Consider the following 26,013-nt stretch of genomic DNA (forward strand, 5'->3'; position numbering starts at 1 on the left):
TAATTCTTTCTGTTGAGGAATTTTCTTTTTGGCTTGCCGAATACCAGATGCTGCTCTTGTCCCTTGTGATTTTTTTCAAGCCTTGCTGAATTTGCTAATAAGTTCTGAATGGCGAGAACAGGAAGTGAATCCCCTGGGGAGGCAGAAAGTGGAGTTATCGAAAGTAAAAGAAAACTTCTTCCTGGAGGTGTTTCCATCCCCACCCCCCCTCATCCCCACCCTGTTTCATGGGAATTTTCTCTGGTTGTGTGGAAAAGCCTTAGGAATTTGTATGAAATTAGGCAGTTCAGGGGTCTTGGCATCGGCACTTGGTGACTGCGATGTCGCTGGGACAGGGTGGAGCAGGTGAGTGGCTGGTACAGAGGTGGCTTCTGAATACCATGTTTCCGGGACTCACTCAGGGGGCAGAGTGGGCACACCTCAGGGTGCTGCCAGGGCCCCAGACCTCTGAGCAGGGTTTCCCTCTGAACCATAGCCTGTGGCCTTGCTACTTTTCATTCCTGAAGGATCTCCAATTCCTCTGCTACATTTCTGTTCTTAGTGTCTCTCCCCCCCTCCCCCGGCCTTGAATACAGACACAGTGTCTCTTTCCTGCTGGGTCAGTTTGGAGATTCATTTTTTTACCTACTTAATTTGTTTTCTTTTCTATTTGGGCAGAGGGTTGAGTTAATTGTCAGATTCTCCCCTGCCCTGTTCTAGGTACTCTCTTCCCATTCCTCTCCCACCCCACTTCCTACCCTCCCTACTGCCTCCCAAAGGCTGCTCTAAATCTTTTGATAATATCCCTGACTTGATCTGTATCTTTGCAAAACATATCATTGTTTTGTGTATATACCCAATTTCTTAACTATGAACTGGAACTAGTACATAAGTTTCCTCATCATTAAATGGGATTCATACTACCTCATGAGGATTCAAGGAAATAATACAAGTTAACTACTTACAACAGTGACTGGTACTACTAAATTCCCAGGAAGTATTAGCAATTATTACTAAGTATTAGTATTATTTAAATTGTATTTTGCTCGTTCTGTTTCTTTTTTTAAAGAGCAAGCACTCTGGGGCACCTGGGTGGCTTAGTCGGTTAAGCATCCGACTTCAGCTTAGGTAATGATCTCACAGTTTGTGGGTTCAAGCCCTGCATCAGGCTCTTTGCTGACAGCTCAGAGCCTGGAGCCTGCTTCAGATTCTGTATCTCCCTCTCTCTCTTTCCCTCCCCCGCTCGCACTCTGTCTCTCAAAAATGAATAAATGTTAAAAAAATATTTTTAATTAAAAAAATTAAAAAAATAATAAAATAAAAAGCAAGCACTCTGGCACTTGAAATTCTAGGTTTTGCCAGGTCCCACTTTCTAACTCCTACATACTATTACATGATGGATAGTGTTCACAGTCCTATAGAAGGACTACATAAATTGCCCACCAATCCTCGGGCTGATCCAACCGGCAAACCTTGGCCAATATCTGATAGGTACAAAGTGGGTATCATGTTGCTTTATTTTGCATTTCTCGGGTCATTAAAACTTTTGAGCATCACCTTGTACACTTTGGCTGTTTAAGCATCCCTGTCAAGGAACTCCATGTTCATAGCCATTGTCCCTTTATGGGGTTTCTTCTTCTCCTTGATTTGCAGGAAATATTTGTAGGTTATAGATATTGCTACTCCTGTGGCAGGTTCTGGGAACACAGGCATGAGAGATATGGTTCCTGCCCTTCTGAAGCTCACAGCCTAGCACAGGGACTGGTCACAAAACAGTGGAACAAATGCTGGGGTGGATGCTCAGAAAGCATCAAGAATCAGGGAATACCTCCTAGGCTATGATTGAGCTACTAATAGGATTTCCCTCTGTTCTTATGTTCTCACTCAGACTTTATGGGCAGAATCAAATGGTAGTGAAGGGCATCGATATTACCACGGCAACTGTACCTAGCCCTCTACAGGTGAGAAGGAACTTTCAGATACTTTGTGTAATCCGCTCAGCCCTAAGGTGAGTCTCTGCCTTCTGAAAGCTTATATTCTATTTGGGGAAAGAAAAAGGAAGGGAAATGTTTGATTTTTTTTCTTCTTTTAACCTCAAAAAACATTTCAACTGACTCACAGCAAAAAGGCTGGGCTAATGTTGTGTTTTGTTCAGTTATATCTCCAGGGCCCAGACTATGGTAAGGACCCCAGAATTCTTCTCTTTGGTAAGGTCATCTGGGCCTTTCAGGTGAAGGGCCTTTGATTCTAGAGTTTTCTAGGCTACTGAGGGTGGGGTCTGGTGGCCTCCTGACCCATGAAGGTGATCTTTGTATTCTGTGTAGATGGGAAACCAGGAGAGTTAGCTGTGGGGGTTAGCAGACCCTCTCAGAGCCATGATGAGGGCTTTGCAGTTATCAGATCTCTCAGAAGTGCTCAACTGATATTTATTGAGTGAAAACATTAAAATCTTCATAATGAACCCCGAAAAATCTGTGAATTCCTGAAATATGGAAAGAAAGGGTTCGTAGTTATCATTCAGTCCAAACTTTCTCATTTTGGAAGGTGGTAATGAGGTCCCAAAGGCAAAATGACCCATCCAAAATCTCGCAGAGTCAAAGCTCAGGGGGCCAGGTTCCCCACCCAGCCCCCTGTCCCATGTTCCTCTAGGACTCTTTTGAGCTCTGGGAGGAGGTGCTACTCGGAGGCGAGTCGGCCTCAGTAAGCCTATGTGACTCAGATATTTCAAAACAGGAAGTAGAGCGAGCTGTGCCTCGTTCTTCCTCAGTTCTTTCTTTAGAAACATCAGGAAACAGGGGTCTGTGAAGAAGCTGCTGCCACTGTGAGGGTCCCAGGATTCGCTTCTTTGGTAAGGTTGGTTGGGCCTGCAAGGAGAAAGGGCCTTTGATTCTGGAGTTTTCTAGGCTGCAGAGGGTGGGGAAACCGCAAGAATTAGCAAGCAGTCCTTTTGAGACCCACGGTGAGGGCTCTACAGATTCTAGATCTCAAGGCCCCCTCCAGCTTAGGTTCGGTTTTTCTGGAATGATCCAGGTATAACTATACAGGGAACCTCATCCTTAATCAAATTGTGACATAAACAGTGGTAGGGTTGGGACCCTGGAATGAGATCACACCATCTAAGTCCAGGTTCTAGCACATACCGGTTTGATTTATAAGGTTCTGATCCGTTCTGTGCCAAAGTGGATTTATTAAGAATTCCTGGTTTTGTGTTTTGGGAGGTTTTTTTTGCCTTAAATTTTTTTTTATTATTTTAATCTTTAAACATATTATGATTACATGCCTTTTGTGGTTACATTCCTTCACTGGCTTCCATCTGCAAGTAGAATAAAATCTAAATCTTTGCACGGCTTGTCATTGAAGCCCTCAAGTGAGATGTTCAAATCTGAGCTTTCCACCTCTCTTACTAGCTTCTTTCTAAACTTTTTATTTTTTTACAATAGTAACATGAAGATGATAATACCAATTTCTTCAGAGGCTTGTAGTACAATGAGTCAAAAAATATTTTTATGTTTATATGCATATGTTATAAGCGCCTGTATATCATAATAAACATTTATATCAAATACTCTGGGACATAAATTTATCATTGAAAATATTAAAGATACTTATATGTTGTATAATACAAATATACTTACGTGGATTTATTATTTAACAGATATTATATAATCAAAAGTAAAAGAAAACTTCCTGAAGGCCATTCCTTTCTTCTGGCTTATATATATTATTCATGAAAATATTCAAATTTATGTATTTCATGTATGTATATAAATACATTACATATATGCATTTATACACACACACACACACACACACACGTGAATATAGTTGGAAGGAAACCAAATGTAACCAAAGAGTTATCTAAATGGTGAGTTTCTAAGTAATTTTTCTTTTTCTTTTTATACTTTTCGGTACTTTCTCTAAGGGGTAAGTGTGACTTTTACTATTTTAAGATCAGAAAAATACAATGATAAAAGTTCTTTTAAAAATATTACTGTAACAAAGTTTCTAGCTCCTGATCTTATGTGGTAAACCTAGGTCCCATAAAACAAGGACCATCCCCCAGTCCCTGTATCTACCGATCTCAGTGTCTAGAGGTGGCTTCTTGGCCAGTAGTGTAAAATTCTGTTGCAGCTGATTCTTTTCCAGGCACTATGACTAGAGAGATGTATGACCTAAACAAAGACTGAATATTATGCCATAGTGTGTCCTGTAAAACCTTGGCCAGAAAAGAAGCCTCTCCAGCATTTTTCCAATGAACTCTCCATTTTGATGTGATGCAAAAATCATTTAGAAAGCATTGTCTAATTATTGCAAAGATAAGAAAATGAATGCGATGAGGCAGCTACAGAGGACAGGAGCCAAGGGCCAATCATATTATAATCAACCTCAGGTCATCCTGGCCTTGTATTGTATGATTATTATTATTTATATACTGTCAGAAAATGCTATTAAATATGTAACAGACGCCTTAAGAAGGCTTCAGTAGTTAGTACTTCTAGGAAATTATTGTAAGAAAATAATCAGAGTTGTATATGGAGACAGACATTTTAAGATCTTATTCTATATGTAAGCAGAGACTGTTATATAAATTATGGCCCAATCATATGATTAGGTACTTGACAAATTTTAAAATCCGTGCAGTAGAAGAAAAAATGAAGATATCAAGATGTACTTACAATATTACCATTGGAAATATCCACTTATACCTCAGAAATATGGTATGATAAAATACAAGGGAAAATATAAATACGTAAAATATTTGGTAGGAAAGATAGTAAAATATTAGATAAAATATCGATTATTTCGATATTAAAATATTATTGTCTTTGGATGGTGAATTATAGACAATTTTTATTTTCTTTTTTATCTTTTCTGTATTTTCTAAAATGAATATAATGAGCATTGTTATCAAAAAATTTGTAGAGGGAAGAAAAGAGATTCTGCTTTCATTTGATTCTTTGGTTCATTTGACTGTGTAAAATGAGATTTTAACAGTGGTTAGAACTGATAAAATTTTTAAGGACATTGGAGCTAATGGTGCTAAACAGGGCTGGACCTAGTTTAGATCCTTTCCAACTTATGAATGAAAATGAGTCTTTAAGAGGTGATTTTAATTTAAATATAAGTTCTTGTAGAATAAGTAATACATGCACCTAGTAAAATCCAAACCGTAAGCCTTATTTTCTGCCTACCCCCTGGCTTCGTCGTCCACTCCACCCCTGGGCGTCTAGTTCGTCTCCTCTGAGGCAAACCGCTGAAGCAGCTGCTTGTGTATTCTATTCAAAGATCTGTGAGTACACAAATCCATGCACCACTTGATAATACATTGTATAGATCTTCCCATTCTTTAAAAATATCTGAGTAGAGTTTCATTGAGCTTCTGATATTGATAAACAGTTGTTTCTGCCCTTTTGTTCTTTCAAGCAGTACAGACATGAATAGCTTTGTACATATTTTTAAGTACATGGCGTTTAAGCTAATGTAGGAAAAACTCCTAGAAGTTAAATTGTGAAGTCATTTTATATTTTTACCGATATGACCAAATTACCTACCTACCTGTTTTTATTTCTACCATCTCGCAACACTGTGTATTGCAAGTTTTGTACCTCACCAATTTGGCAGTTGAAAAATGGTCTTTTGTAATTTCAACTTGCTTTTTTTTTTTTTTTCTTGGTGAATGAGGTTGAATACGTTTTCAAATGTTTGAAAGCCATTGGTTTAAAAAAATAAAGCCACTGGTACTTACTTTTCTCTGAACTCTGTGCTTATGATGCTTATGAACTGTGTGCTTACCTGTTTATGCATTGGATTGGATCTCTTTATCTCTTTTATCTCTTTTTCAAAAAAAATGGACTTACGGGAGCCTTATTTTAAGAAAATAGGTCCTTTTTCTACTTTTTTCCCTAAGTGCAAGATTTATTAATTTTTAAGTTTTGCTTGGCTTATTGTTACAGGATATTTTGGTTATTATTTAAGGACATTTATCAACCTTTATTTGTTGGTTTCCAGGTTTTCTGTTGTACTTAAAAAGGTTCTTCACCACGGCATGATTATTTTAAAAAATTGTCCTGTATTTCTTTCCTGAGTATTTTAATTTTTGGGTTTGAATCTCTGGTCCATCTGCAGCTTATTTTAATGTAAGGAGTTCAGTTATGGTCCATTTGTTTGTTCTAGAAGTCTGCCCAGTTGTTTTAACACCATGTGTTGAAAAAGACACCTAAACGTGGATAGCCCTTTCTGTAGTATGTTTGGCTTGGCCATTTTTCATTGTTAACTTCTAATTAACACATTAATTTCTAATTTCATTGCTAACTTCTAAAAAAAGAATATGGACTGCACTATTTCTGCTCTTTGGAAATCTCACATTAAGATTTTCTTTGTGGACAATCTTCGTGACTATTTGATACGTGTTTGTTTTTTTTTTTTTTAATTTTTTTTTTCAACGTTTATTTATTTTGGGACAGAGAGAGACAGAGCATGAATGGGGGAGGGGCAGAGAGAGAGGGAGACACAGAATCGGAAACAGGCTCCAGGCTCTGAGCCATCAGCCCAGAGCCCGACGCGGGGCTCGAACTCACGGACCGCGAGATCGTGACCTGGCTGAAGTCGGACGCTTAACCGACTGTGATACGTGTTTGAAAGGACGTGCATTTGCTACTGGGAGGAAATACTGTTACAGTTTGTCATTTGTACCACCTGGATATTCCAGTCTTCTACTTAGTCTATTAGACTTTTTATTTTCTAAGAAGGGTGTGTGTGGAAGTTTCCTTCTCCTTTGGGGGCAAATAAGGTCTCTGAGTTCTCTTAAAGCTCTTTTTTTAACGTTCAAGTTCTTCTAATACGTCTTTTCTTTCAAGAACACACATGTGGTAGTGCCGCTCCTCTCCCTGGTCTCCTTTCCTGGTTAATCTGCCCTTGGCATCCCAGACAGCCTCGTTTCCTGCTCCTCCTTCACTTACTCTCTTACAGTACCTTAAACCCAAGAACACACCCAAGTGTTTTTACAGTAGTTTCATTTTCACAGACACTATCTGCATACATTCTTCATAACATATTACAGGAAAAGGGCAATTCTCCTTCCTCACGTCTTCACCCCCAAGTCCTAGTTTTCTCCTTCATTTCCCAGAAGAAACTTTTGAATTTGGTATGTCTCTTCCCAGAACCTCCTTACCTTTTTCTTTTCCGCTTTTGTATGTGTATCTGTAACCACTGAAAGTGTAATAGTATTGTTTTGAGTATTTTTTAAAAAGTGGATGTATGATTTTTAAACATTTTTAAATGTTTATTTATTTATTTTGAGAGAGAGGGAGAGAGAGAGAGAGGGCTAGCACAAGCACCAGAGAGAGGCAGAGAGAAAGAGGGAGATAGAGAATCCCAAAACGGCTCCATACTCTGAACTGTGAGATCATGACCTGAGCCGAAATCCAGAGTTGTCTGCTTAACCGACTGAGCCGCCCAGGTGCCCTGATGTATGATTTTTTTTTTAAATATTGCAATTTCTTTTTCTGTTTTTTTTTTTTTTTTTGTACTGTCATAATAACACATCTTGGATAGCTATCGTTTTTATTTCAGAAGATGGAGTACATTTTCTTAACTGCTGCATAATATTCTGTAGTATGACCATACCTTGTTTTATTTAGACATTTCTTTATTGATGGACATTTGGGGTGTTTCCAGTTGTTCAGGGTTACACATTGTGTGGTGGTGACACTCCATGCACATATCCTGTTTAGCACACGTGTGTTTCTATGGAGTGTGGTTTAAGGAATGAGCTTGCTAGTTTGTTCCCTTATATATCCAGTGAAGTTTGCTGCATTAAAAAAAAATTTTTTTTTAATGTTTTATTTTTTGAGAGAGGAGAGACACACACACAGAAAGTGAGCAGGGAGGGGCAGAGAGAGGGAGACACAGAATCCAAAGCAGGCTCCAGGCTCCAAGCTGTCAGCACAGAGCTCAACACGAGGCTCGAACCCATGAACCCTGAGATCATGACCCGAGCTGAAGTTGGACACCCAACCGACCGAGCCACTCAGGTGCCTCTGCTGCATTTCGAACATATGCTGTTAGATGGTGGGTATATATTTAAGATATCTTTTCTAAATAAAATAATTTTCATGATAATTGATTGCTTTTGTGAAAGATGGAGGCTCTGGAGCCTTTGTGAATCCAGTGCAAAGTGTATCTTCCTAAGAGATTTCTAGTTTCCTGAATCAAGAAAACTTGTCTAAACAAGGATGTAAGCCCTGGGGCGCCTGAGTGGCTCAGTCCGTTGAGCGTCTGACTTCAGCTCAGGTCATGATCTCACAGTTTGTGGGTTTGAGCCCCGCGTGGGGCTCTGTGCTGACAGCTCTGAACCTGAAGCCTACTAAGGATTCTGTGTCTCCCCCCCTCTCTGCCCCTCCCCCACTCATGCCCTGTCTCTCTCTCAAAAATTAACATTAAAAAAAAGTTATAAACAATAATGTAAGCTCTAGGTTAAAAGGGAGAAAAAAGGTTTTGCCCCATAATTCCAATTCTAAGAGTGAGGTAATCAGAATTATGCACAGGATATATAAAAAAGCTTCTCAATACAATATTATTTTTAAGAGTAAAGAAATTGAAAATTCTTAAAATAAATTTCGAGACATCTGGATGGCCAACAGGCACATGAAAAGATGCTCAACGTCGCTCCTCATCAGGGAAATACAAATCAAAACCACACTCAGATATCACCTCACGCCAGTCAGAGTGGCCAAAATGAACAAATCAGAAGACTATAGGTGCTGGAGAGGATGTGGAGAAACGGGAACCCTCTTGCACTGTTGGTGGGAATGCAAATTGGTGCAGCCGCTCTGGAAAGCAGTGTGGAGGTTCCTCAGAAAATTAAAAATAGACCTACCCTATGACCCAGCAATAGCACTGCTAGGAATTTACCCAAGGGATACAGGAGTACTGATGCATAGGGGCACTTGTACCCCAATGTTTATAGCAGCACTCTCAACAATAGCCAAATGATGGAAAGAGCCTAAATGTCCATCAACTGATAAATGGATAAAGAGATTATGGTTTATATACACAATGGAGTACTACATGGCAATGAGAAAGAATGAAATATGGCCCTTTGTAGCAACATGGATGGAACTGGAGAGTGTGATGCCAAGTGAAATAAGCCATACAGAGAAAGACAGATACCATATGTTTTCACTCTTAGGTGGATCCTGAGAAACTTAACAGAAACCCATGGGGGAGGGGAAGGAAAAAAAAAAGAGGTTAGAGTGGGAGACAGCCAAAGCATAAGAGACTCTTAAAAACTGAGAACAAACTGAGGGTTGATGGGGGGTGGGAGGGAGGGGAGGGTGGGTGATGGGTATTGAGGAGGGCACCTTTTGGGATGAGCATTGGGTGTTATATGGAAGCCAATTTGACAATAAATTTCATATATTGAAAATAAAATAAAATAAAATAAAATAAAATAAATTTCGATATATCTGCATGCAAGAGATCAAGAAATAAATAAAAATATGCCCAAGAAGAATATTTAGGGGCACCTGGGTGACTCAGTTTGTTAAGCATCTGACTTTGGCTCAGCTCAAGATCTCACGGTTCATGGGTATGGGCCCTGCATCCAGCTCTGCATTGACAGCTCAGAGCCTGGAGCCTGCCTTGGATTCCGTATCTCCCTCTCTCTGTGCCCTGTCCCCTGCTTGTGCTCTCTCTCTGTCAAAAAATAAATAAATAAACATAAAAAAAAAGAATATTTAATAGTTGGGGTAAATGTTTATTCTAAATATTAAGTGGGGGAAAATAGATGTATACACCTAGATATGCAACCTGATTCTAATTTTTATATAAATATTTCTGTGTGTGTGTGGTGTGTGAATTATCATAACTCTGAGCATGTTATAATTTACCGTGTTTTCAATTTTCACACATACAAAAACCACTGATTTAGAAACTGAATTGAAAGGCTGACAGAGCCGACTTGGTTCATTTCCAGTCATGGATTCTTGATCAGCTGTGGCTGCTGGTCCTGAGGTCTTTGGGGCGCAACAATACATCATGTCTTCCTAGCACTATTATTTCAGTCAGACCTCATCACTTCTCTGGTAGCAGCTCTTCCCATCTATTCTCCACACTTTTATTGTCAGTCCCAGACTGGATGACATTACAGTCTTTTCTTAGTTCCCTGTCACCTCTAGGACAAAGCCTGAGACGTTGCCCCACAGTGTGAGGCCCTTTGTAACAGTCCCTGTTCACAGCTTCATCCCTTTTCCCACCACCCCCACCCCCAAATACTTCATGCTTTACTTTATTGAGCTCCTTGTGCCAGCCTGAATTGACTTGAACATCCTTGCCTCCATCTTTCGCATAAATTACTTCTTGCCAAGAATTGTCCTTTCTTACCTCCTTCCTGAAAGTGTCTTCCCTTTAGGAAGCCCTTCCCCTGGGCTGAGTTGGGCCTCTTTCCTCTGTATTCCTACTGTACCCTGGTCACAACTCTCTGACGGTTGGCTAATTTGTATATCTACTTTACAAAGTAGTGAGCTACTTGAGAACAGAAACTTGTCCCTGTGTTTTGTTTTTTGCTTTTTTGTTTTTTGCCTTCTGTCCACAGTAGAATATCTGATGTGTGGTAGAAATAATAGTTTTGATGAAGTTTTATTCCTCATCTGAATGTACTATTGTATTTTGTCCTAGGCTACAATTAACATTCTCCTGACACTTGACCAACATGGATTTCAGTAAATGTCTGTATAATATTGGGGAACAGCTGGGCAGTGACGAGCTGGCCTCCCTCAAATTCCTGAGCCTGGACTACATCCCACAAAAGAAACAAGAACCCATCAAAGATGCCTTGATGTTATTCCAGAGACTCCAGGAAAAGAGAATGTTGGAGGAAAGCAACCTGTCCTTCTTGAAGGAGCTGCTTTTCCGAATTAATAGACTGGACCTGCTGTTCAACTACCTGAACACCAGCAAGGAAGCGATGGAGCAGGAGCTTCAGATACCAGGCAGAGCCCAGATCCCTCCCTACAGGTGGGGAGAACCTTCACAATTCAGACACTGGGAGGTGTGGGTGCAGTGGACATATCTTTGTGGGCAGGGCTGATGGCAGGTGTCTGTGTGGTATGACTTTGGAAGTTCCTTGAAGATGTCCCACCAGGGTCAGATTAAGACATTTAGAGACCCTATATATAATTCAGGAAAAAAAGTTAAACCATAAAATAAAAACACTTTTGTTTCCAAAGTGAAATATTACCTATAGGTATGCTGAAATTAAAACAGACATCTTCTGGGGCGCCTGGGTGGCGCAGTCGGTTAAGCGTCCGACTTCAGCCAGGTCACGATCTCGCGGTCCGTGAGTTCGAGCCCCGCGTCAGGCTCTGGGCTGATGGCTCAGAGCCTGGAGCCTGTTTCCGATTCTGTGTCTCCCTCTCTCTCTGCCCCTCCCCCATTCATGCTCTGTCTCTCTCTGTCCCAAAAATAAATAAACGTTGAAAAAAAAAAATTTTAAAACAGACATCTTCTGAATGTTGTCTCTCTCTGTTCTGTCTCCTCTTTTGTTGCCTCTGCTCTGCCTCTGTCCATAGCATGTGCTTATTTTGCCTATTATTGGATAAAGCGTCACTACTTCTTACATGAAATCCCCCTCCTGCCTGCTTGTGGATGACTATGGATATTCTCAGTGGGGTGTTAGGCTTTTATTCCACACTGAAAGACTTGTATCACAAAGTTCTCCAATGAGGGGTGTATGCTGCCATTCTGGACAGGTCAGGCTGGACCCCACGAAGACTGTCTGGCCCCTGTGTGCTTAGCTTCTGCCAGGAGAACAGTGGAGACTTTGGTCGTCTGTCCTGCCAAACGCCTCACAGCTAGGCCTTTCCCCACCTGTGGGAGAGTGGGTACCCAGGGCTGATAACAAGCCATGTTCTGTTACCTCTTGATGAGTTGGTAACAGACTTTTAAAATAGAAACACATTACCAACTTCTCTATTTCAATATCCCCTCTGTAAAGTTCTTTTTAGCTTTCCTTCTGGAAACTTCTACTCAAGCCTTGGCTGTGGCCCATTTCTCAGTCTGTTCTTTCTTGTCATTAACAATGACATGTGTGACAGTAAGTCCTCACAGCCAGGGCTGAAAGCCACTATCTTCTACTGGCCTGTCTATTTATGAACACCCTGGTCCTTAATCTCAGAGATCTGAGATTCTGGCATGTTCCTTATCATATGTTTCTCTACTCGAAGCTTGAGCATTTTGAAAGAGAGATATTCTGGGTATACGAGTTTCCTAGGGATGCTGTAACAAACTACCACAGACTGAGTGCCTTAGTGCAGTAGAGACATTTATACACTCATAGTTCTGGGGGTTAAGAGTTTGAAGTCAAGGTGTCAACAGGCTTGGATCCTTTCAGAGCTCTAGGGAGAATCTGTTTTATGTTTCTTTCTCCCCTAGCTTCTGGCACTGGCAGGCAATCCTTGGTGTTCCTTGTCTTTTAGATGAATCACTCTAAGCTCTGTCTCCTCTCTGTGCCTGTTTGTTGGAATTTCCCTCTTCTTGTAAAGACACCAGTCATTGGGTTAGGGCATACCCTAATTTAGTGTGACCTCATCTTAACAAGATTACATCAGCAAAGACCCTTTTTCCAAATAAAGTTGCATTCCCACATCCAGGATGGGCATGAATTTAGGAGAAGCATTGGGGGAGGACATTATTTAATACTGGATAACTTTGGCTTAATGGAATTGTGACATCTCTATAACAATTTTTTCCATTAAGGCACAAATTAGTTCTAAAAACAACAACCCTAGAATGAGGAAAGCTGGAGAGTCTCATCTTAGGCCCACCATCTTGGTCTTCTGAAAGTTGCACTCCTTCTGCCACGTAAGCAAAGTTGAAGCATATTATCAATGCCACACAATGAGCTGTAACTCTCTGTTGGAGGGCTAAGAGTCCCTACAAGGGAGGATCTATCTGTTAAACTCTTTAACATGTTAGCTTGGGAACAAAAGGTCAGCACAAGTTCTACAGTTAATCATTGTTGGATGTTAGCCAGGAAATAAAAAGTATGCTAGTGTGGCCACTTTCCACTTATAAGAAAGCCCTAGACATTTTTATTTTCAAATTATAATTGCTACCTATAAAATAAGTATCTTATGAACTACCCAGATTTGTTTCTAGATGGTGATGGAAGCTAGTAAGTTTTAGTAATGAGGAAAGTAAAAGGGAAAATACTTTGTAATAAAGTTAAAAGGGACAGTAGCTTTTGATTGGACCTAATCTCAGCCAAACTTAGAAAGCTTTGGAGAAATACTTCTAGGGTAGAATCCATGAGAGGGAGGATGAAGCAGATGATAATACTGAGTAACTTCCAGTTCCACACTAAATTTATTTTCAGAATTTTCATTTTCTTTTTTTTTTTAAATTTTTTTAACCTTTATTTATTTTTGAGACAGAGAGAGACAGAGCATGAACGGGGGAGGGTCAGAGAGAGGGAGACACAGAATCTGAAACAGGCTCCAGGCTCTGAGCTGTCAGCACAGAGCCTGACGCGGGGCTCGAACTCACGGACTGTGAGATCACGACCTGAGCCGAAGTCGGACGCTAACCGACTGAGCCACCCAGGCGCCCTAGAATTTTCATTTTCTGATTTGAAGTTAGCATGTTTTTGTGTTAACGTTATTTTCCTTTACACCATAATAGTGAAAGGTTTTCTGAATTATTAAACATTCCTTTGTTCGTTCAATAAACATATCCTGAGAACCTATCATGGATTAAGAAATAATAATGCCTGGGGCACCTGGGTGACTCAGTTGGTTGAGCCTTTGACTCTTGATTTCAGCTTGGGTCCTGATCTCACTGTTGGTGGTGTGGAGCCCTGCAATGGGCTCCGCCCTGACAGCACAGAGACTTGTTGGGATTTTCTCTCTCTCCCTCTTTCTTTGCCCCTCCCTGGCTCTCTCTCTCTCTCTCTCTCTCACTCTCTTCCAAAATAAATAAACTTAAAAAAAGAAAAAAGAAACAATAAGGGTGTCTGGGTGCCTCAATCATTTGAGCGTCCAACTTCAGCTCAGGCCATGATCTCACCATACATGAGTTCAAGCCCCAAGTCAGGCTCTGTGCTGACAGCTCAGAGCTTGAAAACTGCTTAAGATTCTGTGTGTGTGTGTGTGTGTGTCTCTCTCTCTCTCTGCCCCTCCCCCATTCACACTTGGTCTCTCAAAAATGAATAAATGTTAAAAAAAAAAGTTAAAAAAAAAGAAATAATAATGCCTATTGTGTATTGAATACTTAGTATGTTGCCAAAGATTGGTTTAAGCACTTCAGATAAATATATTCATGTCATTCTCAATATATCCCAGTGGTATATAGAATTATCTACAAGTTTATAGGTGAGGGAAAAAGTACATAACATGTCTATAGTCACACAGCTCTGAGATGGTGGAACCAAGCTTCCAATACCTCAGTAGTCTGGGGCCTCTGCACTTACTGTACCTCATGACTCACTGGGCTTATGGAAACAAAAAGGACATGGACTCTGCTCTCAGGGGACTCAGAGAGCTTCATAAACAATTATAACATTGTGTGTAAACCTTCTGCTGTGGCAAAGGCACAGTGGGTTGAATGCAGCTCTGAAGACACTCAGGTGGTCCCTGAGCTGTTAGTGGATGAGTGGTTGGCTGTCTGCAGATGGACAAGGGAATGTGGGTGTGGGGAGCACAGCATAAGGGGTGAGGAGCAGGGCAGCCAGGTGTGTTTAAAGAGGAGATGAGGGTGGGTGGTGAGGAGTGGCCTGAGAAGCTGAAGGGTAGGCTGGGCTTCATAAAGGTCCGTATTCCAGAACCATGTGTTTGCCCTTTGTATGGGAGAGCACTGGCAAGTTTTAATTAAGGAAGTGACGATCCAGTTTGCATTTAAAAAAAAAAATTTTTTTTAACGTTTATTTATTTTTGAGACAGAGAGAGACAGAGCATGAATGGGGGAGGGTCAGAGAGAGGGAGACACAGAATCTGAAACAGGCTCCAGGTTCTGAGCTGTCAGCACAGAGCCTGACGCGGGGCTCAAACTCATGGACCGCGAGATCATGACCTGAGCTGAAGTCAGCTGCTTAACCGACAGCCACCCAGGCACCCCATCCAGTTTGCATTTTGAAAAGCATAATTTCCTAAGTAAAAACTTTTTTCTACTGAAACAAACTCTTGATTTTATAGTGAGGGACCAAGGAAAAACACACTTCACTTAACTGAAATGAACTGAATGACAAAATTAGTGGAACTTTAAATTATGTTAAGGGGAGAATAGTTGGGCATGAGTCAATAGCCTTCTGTGCCATCACAGCAGCCTCTTTGCAAGAACTCCACTCATAAATTATGTCATTAGCTATCTTTGTTTTAAGGGGAAGTGAACAGAATCAAGTCTCCACTGTGACTCCTTTTATCAAATTGGAAATTATTTATGAAAACATTTCTTTGATGTCTGTTTGTTTGTGTATATATGTATGTATGTATGTATTTAAAGAGCCCATGCACAAGCCGAGAAGAGGCAGAGAGAGAAGAGAGAGAATCCCAAGCAGGCTCTGTGCTGTCAGTGCAGACCCCCATATGGGGCTTGAACTTACGAACCGTGAGATCATGACCTGAGCCAAAATCAAGAACTGAATGCTTAACTTACTGACCCTAAGAAACCATTTCTAAAGTGTCTCCATTTCCCACCACAGGGTCATGCTTTTTCAGATTTCAGAAGATGTAAACAAATTGGAATTGAGGTCGTTTAAGTTTCTTTTGAGCCAGGAGATCTCCAGATGTAAAGTGGATGATGATATGGTAAGACCCGGTGGTTCACCAAGATTTGGTCCTGAGGTTGAGTCAGCCAGTGAGAACTGCTGAGACTGGAGAGAGGGCTAGTCTAGTAAAAACAACTTGGACTCTCACTTTTCAACTGGGGGAGAAGAAAAAAGTTGTCAGGTAGCAGTGTTGTAGATAGAATTCCTTTGTATACTGGGAAATGCTTCTCACATTAATTATCAGGAGCATGACAGAGTCAGGAGCTACAGAGGAAGATTGTGGAGGTACAGCCTGGTGTGGGACCTTACAGAGCCAGGAAAGACAGTGGTGAGCTGGAGACACCTTCCCACTTGTGTAGTCTCTGAAATCAACTGGGATCTGGAACTCTATGCGTGTGTATGCATGCGTGCATGTGTGTGAACGCGGGACTGGAGGTGAATCAGGTACCAGAGGCAGTGTTGGGAGAGAGACAGTCCCCAGGGCTGTCACCATGGAGACCAGGGTACTGTGTCTTAGCCATGCATCTCAGGCTGTTTCACAAACTTCACACGAAGGTGCCCACAGGTAGTTTCAGCATAGGGCTTGGGGCCTAGGGCCTAGGGCCTGGATGCCATCTGATGTCATTTCTCTATCTTCTCACTTCTGTCTGACTGATCCAGAAAACACAGAATTGCTTTTCTAGTGCTATGTGGGTTTTATAAGACCAGGCAGGATGTCCTCTCAGGAGGGTCAGCTTGGGAAGCTAGGGTGGGCTCTTTGTTTGGAGAGAATGGAATTAAAAAAAGAAAATCTAATCTAAAAGCCAGTATGTATCAATCCAGTCTTCCAACTTCATTTCTTTTCCTTTTAGAACTTGCTTGATATTTTCATAGAGATGGAAAAGAGGGTCATCCTAGGGGAAAGAAATTTGGACACTCTGAAAAGAATCTGTGACCAAATCAACAAGAGCCTGCTGAAGAAAATCACTGATTATGAAGAATTAAGCAGAGGTAGAAATAACTTGACAGCTGTGAATTAGCAAAATGTATTCTTAAATTGGCAAGTCCCTCTATGTCATGATTGTTTCTAATCAAATATGTGTTTATTTTTTAATTCAGAGGGAAGAATGAGCCTTCAAAGAAGTCCAGATGAATTGTCAAATGGTAATATTGGAAATACGGTTTTAAGACTTACTTAATTTACTATCTGACACCCCTATTGCCTCCTCTCCACACCTTTCTACCACATCTACATCTTAATGGTCTTGCTCTCCTAGTATCAAGAAGTAGGCTCAGTGCCTGCTTGTCACCTCTACACATTGAAAAACATAAAAAAGTTGTCAAAAGACATACACCTTGCAGCCCCAGTGTGGCAAGTTCGAAATAGATGAAGAGTTAGTCAGTAAAAAGATTTTTACTTATTCTGTGGACTGCAAGGATATTGCATTCAAGGCAGTCTGTGAATTTTCATTTTAAAGGGGACCTTATGATGTCCTGGGTGCTTTGTGTTTCTTTACCAAAGTATCGTCCCTGCCATGTCTCATTCTCCGTTGCTTGTAGGGGAGGAATCCCTGGCAATGATGGCATTATCGGACTCTCTAGAAGAACAGGACAGTGAGTCACAGGTATGGAGAAATCCCGGTTCCTTTTTTCTCTTCACATTGTAGATTCTAGTTCTTATATTCCTTAGCTTTTAAGCTTCTTAGATAAACTACTAAGGGGCAGACACTTGTGGGAAATTTTGAGAACTATAGAAAATTTTCACAAAAGGACAAATTTTAAAATGTTATTTTTTAAGTTTTAATGTTAACAAGTGTTGACATCTTATTTCAAAACCAAAGACAAAGGCATTGGAATAGTTGGTGGGCAGAGTAAGTGAGAAGCCTCCTATGCAATTCTTTCAGCAGCTGCCTCAGCCTGAGTGGGAGAAAGCTTTGGGGGGAAAAGTCTAGAAGGACTGGGAAAAGCAAGCTTTTCTTTTAGCTTGATATTTCAAAAACTGTTTCTAGTTAGTGATTTAGGTGTAAGCAGCAAATGCTCATGATCTTGCCGGCTCTATATTTTTGTCTCAAGGAGCCGGTGCATGAGTTGCCTTTCTAGACATAATTTCTTCGATTTATTAACCTTCAAAGACTCACCAGCTACATTCTGTTTCATTAGCCTGTTTCCTACTCTCTTTGGCGGGAAGCAAAGGAAACCCTGAAGGTTATCAGTCTAGTGGGAGACTTGAAAGTAAGCTGAGAGAGACCAGTTAAAAGTGGGCTCCTGAGCAGATTACCAGATCTAAGTCTGAAAATCAAAGAGTAACCAAAGTCATGTGGCACTTTGCAAATAGCAAAGTAAGTGTGGTCCCTATTGAACTGCTAAACGTACTAAGTGCAAGAGAGCTCTGGTAACTTGCACAAAGTCTTAAGGTTATTCAGTAGTAGAGCCAGGAACTTGAGCCCTTAGTGTGGAGCCCTTTTCTCTACCTCGAGGAGCTGCATAGATTTCCCAATACGTGCTGAATATCTCAGCACTGAGACAGCCCTGGGAGAGTCAGAACACAGGGCCATCTCTGACTGATGCTGTCAGGTACTAGAATCTGGATCCTGTAACCTGCAGCATAGCCAAGACCTGCCTGACTAGTGCATCTCTCTCCTCCAATTGCTGTGGTCCTGAGAGCCAAACTAAGTCATCGGCTTTCAAAATCCAGGAACCACAGAAGGGCAGACCCTCAACTGTTAGCCCAGAAACATAGATGAGTTGAATGGCTAGCCAAGGGAATCACAAGGTGACAGACAGGCAACCCAAAGACAGCATTAGGATGTTCATTCATTCATCAACTCCTGACAGAGTTTTCACAAATTAATAAATTCTAGGGTGGGAGGGAGGAGAAAGTGGGTGATGCGCATTGAGGAAGGCACCTGTTGGGATGAGCACTGGGTGTTGTATGGAAACCAATTTGACAATAAATTTCACATTAAAAAATTTAATAAATTCTAGTTCCTGGTGCAGATGTTAGCCACCTTGAGCGTAAACTAAAACAAATAATGAAAATATGCTCTGATGAAAACCATATTCATATATGTGCAAAGTGCTCAGGAGGCCCAAGTACTGGGACACTGATTTTACACACTAACTGTGGGGCAGAAGTCTGGGGAATCATGTGTCCAGAGAACAGGTGGAAACCAGTTCACCAGAGAAACAATGTCAAGTTGGGGTAGGGACATTGTAAGTACACTTGGGTCCCAGTTTGGCTAAGGGGACAGACTGGCTTCTTACTAGGGAGTCATCTATTCACATCTCAAGTGTTTGACCCACAGAGTCAGCTCCTGGGTTGGATTTTTGTTTTCCAGACATCGGACAAAGTTTACCGAATGAAAAGCAAACCTCGCGGATATTGTTTGATCTTTAACAATTATGATTTTAGCAGAGCACGGAAGGATGTGCCCAAACTTCAGAACATTAAGGATAGGAATGGAACAAACTTCGATGCAGGTACAGTAGGACCCTGAAAAGAAGTGAAATATTTCTAATACCTATGTTTTTATCAAAAGGAAAGAACAAAATTGTACCAACAGGGCCACATGTTTCAGAAAAAAAAATAGATATATTTCCTGGTGGAAGTGAAGAACATTCTTATGTATTCGTTAGTTTTCTGCGTTTGGTTTTTAATTTCTTAATTTCATTTTTTGAAGTGTTTATTTATTTTTGAGAGAGAGAGAGAGAGCATGAGCAGGGGAGAGAGGGGAGTACAGAGGATCTGAAGCAGGCTCTGTGCTGACAGCCGAGAGAGCCCGATGTGGGGCTCGAACTGACAAACCATGAGATCATGACCTGAGCCGAAGTTGGATGTTCAACTGACTAAGCCACCCAGGTGACCCTGCTTTTGTTTTTTTAAATTAATTTTTAATCAAAGTAATGTATCTAGGGTAAAATATTGAGTCTTAATAAAAGACTAATAATAAAAAGCAACAACAAGCTTTGCTTTTAATTCAACTAAACTAATACTGCTTCTGTAGAATGTATTAATTATTAGGTGTAAACATTGCTTTGGGATCAAGACCATATATAGGAGTTGCATTTATAGGGGCATCTGGGTGGTTCATTTGGTCAAGCGTCCAACTTTTGGTTTCCGGTCAGGTTGTGATCTCGCAGTTTTGTGGGTTTGAGCCCCGCATCAGGCTGTGCATGACAGTGCAGAGCCTGCTTGGGATTCTCTTTCTCTCTCCCTCTCTCTCTGCCACTCCCCTATTCATGCTGTCTCTTTTAGCTTGATATTTCAAAAACTGTTTCTAGTTAGTGATTTAGGTGTAAGCAGCAAATGCTCATGATCTTGCTGGCTCTATATTTTTGTCTCAAGGAGCCTGTGCATGAATTGCCTTTCTAGACATAATTGCTTCGATTTATTAACCTTCAAAGACTCATCAGCTACATTGTTTCATTAGCCTGTTCCCTACTTTCTTTGGTGGGAAGCAAAGGAAACCCTGAAGGTTATCAGTCTAGTTAGCTGTTAACTGTTACCTGTCTCTGTCTCTCTCAAAATAATAAACTTAAAAAAAATTTTAGGGGCACCTGGGTGGCTCAGTTGGTTAAGCGTCTGACTTTGGCTCAGGTCATGATCTTATAGTTCATGACTTTGAGCCTGCATCGGGCTCTATGCTGACAGCTCAGAGCCTGGAGCCTGCTTCAGAGTCTGTGTCTCCCTCTCTCTCTGCTCCTCCCCTGCTCGTGCTCTTTCTCAAAAATAAACATTAAAAAAAAATTAAAAATATTTTTAGAAGTTGCATTTATTAAAGTTGGGCTATAAGCGTAGATGAAATTGTCAGTCTTTAATAGAAATGGTCTTTTCAAATATTAAACTAGCCAGAAATTCTTTTGCTCAGCCTATTTAGGATAAGATTGAGAACTTATAGGTTAAATGAAAAAATAATTGGCAGCATGTGAAAATAGAAATGGTTACTACTAAAAGTGATAATAGAGATAATCCAACCCAACAACTGTATTTTTGAAAATGCCCTTAGCAGGGCCCTTAGTGTGGCTCAATTGGTTGACATTATGAGTCATAATGTCAGGTAATGATATATATTTTTTTAACTGAATAAAGTTTGGAAAATTAATGTAGGTTGATTTTAATCATCAAGATTCTGCTAATGGTCTCTGTTAACAGTTGTTTATTCAAGCAAATCCATTCTAAGATTTCAAAAGCCACAGAGCTGAAGTCCACTGACTGTATCACTCATCATCATATACCTTGGTATTGGAGAAACAGGCCTTTGATTTTCATTAATTTTCTGTTAAAACACTTTTATTAAAATAATATTTGATTGTATTTCTGGGTTTTTGGTCAAAGGGTAGGTGTAAATTTGCAGATCTCTAGGGTGAAAAAGTCTAGAGATCTAATGTATGACATAATGACTATAGTTAATAAGACTGTATTGAATACTAGTATTTCAGGTGAACTCATCACACACACACTCACAGTAATTAAGTATGTGAGGAGATATGTTATCAGCTTGACTGTGGTAATAACTTCATGCTGTACACCTTAAATATATATAATTTTTAGTTTTAAAAAAAGAATCAAGCAGCCTGAAAACGTTGAGAGACTTTTACTAGATCTTAGAGCACTAGGGGGAAAAATAATGTTATGCATATAGAAAACAAAGCAATGAAAAAATAATGCGATTACTAATTCCAGGAAAGAAAAAACTTAATAAGAAAAGAAGCATAATTAAGGTATATTTTCATCTTACTATTGATTCAACTAAAAGTTGTAAACAACTGGGGCACCTGGGTGGCTCAGTCAGTTAAGTGTCTGACTTCAGCTCAGGTCCTGATATTGTGGTCTGCAGTCCATGGGTTCGAGCCCCATGTCAGGTTCTGTGCTGACCCTCAGAGCCTGCTTCGGATTCTGTGTCTCCCTCTCTCTGCCCCTTCCCCACTACTCTCTCTCTCTCTGTCAAAATAATAAATAAACATCAAAAATTTTAAAAGTTGTAAACAACTGAATAAGAGTTCATACGCTCATCCTGTGGGGTGCCTGGCTGGCTCAGTTGGTTGAGTGTCTGGACTCGATTTTGGCTTCAGTCATGATCTCATGGTTAGTGAGTTTGAGCACTGACAGTGCAGAACCTGCTTGGGATTCTCTCTCCCTCTTTCTCTGCCCCTTCTCTGCATGTGCATGCACTCTCTCTCTCTCTCTTAAAATAAATAAACTTAAAAAAATGCTCATCTTCCATAATAGGAACTCAATACATAAGTTACATAAGGCTAAAATTTATAAAATAGTAAATAACAAAGTGCCCAAATTCGTTACAAGATGGAGGCTAATACCAAAAAAAAAAAGTAGTTAAAAGTTGAAAGTGGTTGCATTCGTGGAACATGATTGGGTAAAAGGGAGAAGTAGAAAAGGGATAGCTTTTTTGTAATAGGACTTTCAGTTCTACTTGACTTTTGAAAGGTTCATATCTTGCATTTTGGTAAACAATTTTTGAGAGTGCTTGAGATAAAATAAATATGGATCTTTTATTAAAAAGTGTTTTGGGGTGCTCCTGTGTGGCTCAATTGGTTGAGCATCTGACTCTTGATTTTGGCTCAGGTTATGATCCCAAAGTCATGGAATTGAGCCCTGCTTAAATTCTCTTTCTCTCTCTCAAAAAAATAAACATTTTAAAAAGTAAAATAAATTTAAAAATTTTAAAAATGTTTTTGCTTTTTGTTCTATGTAAGTAATACAATTATTATTTAGATTGGTTTGGTAGTAAGCCTATATAATAGCTTACCCATCTTATAGCCTAGTTGAGAAAAGACAAAAGGCCAACAATAGCACTCTCCCCTTTCTCATTTGCCTCAGGACTAGAAATGTTTTCTGCTAAGGGCAATAAATATTAGAAAACTATGGAATTCAGCCAGGTGATATAAATGGCCTTGCTCTTCAGTTCTGTTTCACATTCTTTATCTGATCAATGTTCTCTCTATTGGGCTGTGGTCTGGGAATTACTGTGGTGTAATATGACTTTTCTTATTTCACTTTTCAGAAGCTTTGAGTAAGACCTTTAGTGAGCTTCATTTTGAGATTGTGAATTTCAAAGACTCTACAGCAAAGACAATCTGTGAAGTTCTGAAATCCTACCAAAGAATGGACCATAATAACAAAGATTGCTTCATCTGCTGTATCCTCTCCCATGGAGACAAAGGCATTATTTATGGCTCTGATGGGCAGGAAGCCCCCATCTATGAGCTGACTTCTTACTTCACTGGTTCAAAGTGCCCTTCCCTTGCAGGCAAGCCCAAAATCTTTTTTATTCAGGCTTGTCAAGGGGATAACTACCAGAGAGGTATAGCTGTTGAGACTGACTCCGAACAGAAGGAAGACTACTTAGAAATGGACTCATCATTTCAGAAGAGATATATCCCAGATGAGGCTGATTTTCTGCTGGGGATGGCCACTGTGAACAACTGTGTTTCCTACCGAAACCCTACGGAGGGGACCTGGTATATCCAGTCACTTTGCCAGAGCCTAAGAGAAAGATGTCCTAGGTAATTTTTGCTTGCTCTGCCTTTCATTCATTTCTAAATTTCTAGCTATGGATTACATAGTTGTACTTTCCAGGTTAGTTGCAAAATGGGAGAGGGGGCAAGTGTTAATATCTTCAGCTCACAGATGGAAAAAAACTGAGGTACTTACTGCAGAGTTTCTTTTATTTAGCATCTGAAATGATAGGGTATCATAGAGCAGGGAATGATGGTAAAGTCAGCTCAGCTTTGTTTTTAGGTAGAACATGACTGAGCCAACTTAACTGGTTTTGGGAGTCTTCCAAGAAGGTACAATAACCCATTTCAATTTTTAACATCCTCCAACTCTGTCAAAGTTGTATAATAGCTAACCAACCTTAAACCCTCTTGGTGTGTTGTGGGAGATAAGTACCAAAGAGTAGAAACCCTTTATATTCCCACTAATTTGGCCTAATTTGAAGCCACAAAATGTGGGAAAATATTCGTCCTTCATTTATTATACCCTAAATGATGGTTTTGTAGTCACAGTTCACACAAATGCACATGTAATGGGTGAATAGCAAGAAATCTTCTAGCTCTATATCTCACCATGCTTTAAGTGTATGAAGAGTGGGAATTTCCCATGGTAGACAAAGGAGTGAATCATAACATCAACACCATGTTTTTCTTTTGTAACCTTGACTACGAATGAGCAGGTTGCCCAGCTGACCTGAGAAGAGAGGCTGGTGAGAAAGGGGTGGAGCAACTGTAGGAGACATTGGGTTTTCCCTTGCCCCAAAGTGATCATTAGATGATCACAGAAGCAATGTTGATCTGAGGCAGAGGATGTTTGGGGGGCACTGAAGCAATTATGGTGGCAAGTGACATAGTACATAGAAGAGTAAGGTACAAACAGATCAGGAGGGAAAGAACTCAAATCTGATGTTGACACCGAGGTTTCTGATGGTCAGTAGAGATCTTGAGTAAACCAAAGATAAGTTATTAAGCTCTGAAGCAACTCCTTTACCTGGAAATCTTTGATACAAATTAGTTTAGCAACTTATGATTTCCAATGCCTGATGTTTTGAGGGAAAGAACTGTCCCTGAGTACAGCAGATGAGAAGGGTTTGCCAGTGTTGTTTCCCCACAGATGGTCACAATGTTGTTGTTTTTCAGGGGCGAAGATATCCTCACCATCCTTACTGAGGTGAACTTTGAAGTGAGCAATAAGGATGACAAGAAAAACATGGGGAAACAAATGCCACAACCTACTTTCACACTGAGGAAAAAACTCTTCTTCCCTCTTAATTGATGCTGTTTAGTTGCATAACACTATGCTTAATTTATTTGTTAGTAAAATGCTGCTATCAGCTTATTTTTTTTCTTTTGGATGGCAGGAAGGGGAGAGAATGGAAGTCAGGAAAACTTAATTCCTATGCAAATTCAAGCCTAAACCTCTGGCTTTGCAATAATAACTATTGGAGATTGATAGCCACAGGCATGGTTTTAATTTTATTTTTGATTCAATTAAAAAGTTCCTAAAAAACTTACAGTAGATAAAAAATACAATAAGTATAAATGAAATGTAACATCATAAAGTTCAAAAGCAGTGGCAGAATGTTCTTTGTACATCTCTCATCTGCTTTCAACCTAGAATCATTTTTCTAAATGTTTGTGAGAGACACAGAGCATGAGTGTGGGGGTGGGGTTGGGCAGAGAGAAAGACACACACACAGAATCTGAAGCAGGCTCCAGGCTCTGAGCTGTCAGCCCAGAGCCCCACCCAGGGCTTGAACTCATGAACTGTGAGGTGATGACGTGGGCCAAAGTTGGGCGCTTAGCCAGCAGAGCTACCCAGGTGCCTCTCAACCTAGAGTCATTTGATTCCCTTCAAATTGTTAAGCATTAAATAAATAAAAAATAAAATAAAATAAAAAGGATGTTATTCCAAAGCTTTAACCTGGGACACAGAGTTAATGGTGGTGCAGAGATTTCATAAGGCATAAGAAGACTGGAAGTGGAGAAAGCAATTTCCCACTTGAGGACTCAGAATTAAGTGAATGTTGTTCAAGTATTGGGAGAGGATGTCAAGAAAACCATAATTCTCCTCCTTTCCGTGAAAGAACTAATTCCTCATTCTTGGTTCCTATGAGAATTTGTTAGGCTTACATTCCTGCTAACTGGGTGTGATTCTATGGGGCAGAATGTGAGGTACAACTATAAAAGGTGTTGTTAAAAAGGAGACAGTAGGCCCCAAATGGAGTCCCTTGTGCTAAACTCCATGTCAGCAAGTTAAGACTTAATACCTAACCAAAATGCAATTCCCCAGGAATATAATCTTTAGTCAATCAACATGGAATCACCTGGTTAGCACTGGTGAAATAATCCTGATTAACTCTTTCCATTCCCCTTAGGAGAGTGACCTAATTCAATTTGATCTTTAAATTTACTCAGTTGAATTTCTGTTGTTTAACAGTATGCAGGGGGATGCCAGTGACCTCCTCTCAAAGGTCACTGAGGGAGATTTTGTGATCTGACCCAGCTAAGAAAACAAACAAACGAACAAAAACCTACCTCATGTGTAATGCTCCCACATCCAACCTGAGCTCTTCTGGCATGTGTGCTGGGCAATCTCAGAAACATGTGAGCCTCCTCTCCTGAGTTATGAGGAAACCCTGATTTCAGACACCATGACTCTGTCTAGATTTAGATTATACAAAACTGAGGAATGATTTTCCTTGTTCTTATTATTTTAAGTACAATTAACCTCACTTTTGAAGGAACTGATGTTAATGGCATGAGTTTTATTTTTTGTA

The 26,013-nt window shown here is 40.2% G+C and overlaps 1 protein-coding gene across 6 annotated transcripts; it reads left to right on the forward strand.

The window, feature by feature from the left end:
• Positions 1-240: 240 nt before the first annotated feature.
• Positions 241-26,010, forward strand: CASP8 (caspase 8). 6 transcript variants are annotated; one of them, XM_030325758.1, is made up of 10 exons: positions 241-345; positions 1,868-1,987; positions 10,657-10,995; positions 15,674-15,779; positions 16,591-16,729; positions 16,838-16,882; positions 17,279-17,343; positions 19,057-19,198; positions 22,741-23,242; positions 24,374-24,859. In XM_030325758.1, exons 3-10 carry the CDS (start codon positions 10,691-10,693, stop codon positions 24,507-24,509), a joined length of 1,440 nt encoding a protein of 479 aa, XP_030181618.1. In that variant the 5' UTR covers positions 241-345; positions 1,868-1,987; positions 10,657-10,690; the 3' UTR covers positions 24,510-24,859. The 6 variants fall into 6 exon arrangements, with proteins under 6 accessions (XP_030181618.1, XP_030181623.1, XP_030181620.1 ...); XM_030325760.1 differs by lacking the exons at positions 241-345; positions 1,868-1,987 and adding exons at positions 2,713-2,827; positions 5,211-5,269; XM_030325763.1 differs by lacking the exon at positions 1,868-1,987 and having other exon boundaries at positions 243-345.
• The last annotated feature ends 3 nt before the right edge of the window (positions 26,011-26,013 follow it).

The sequence above is a fragment of the Lynx canadensis genome, chromosome C1 (assembly GCF_007474595.2).
Source record: "Lynx canadensis isolate LIC74 chromosome C1, mLynCan4.pri.v2, whole genome shotgun sequence".
Taxonomy (NCBI): domain Eukaryota; kingdom Metazoa; phylum Chordata; class Mammalia; order Carnivora; family Felidae; genus Lynx; species Lynx canadensis.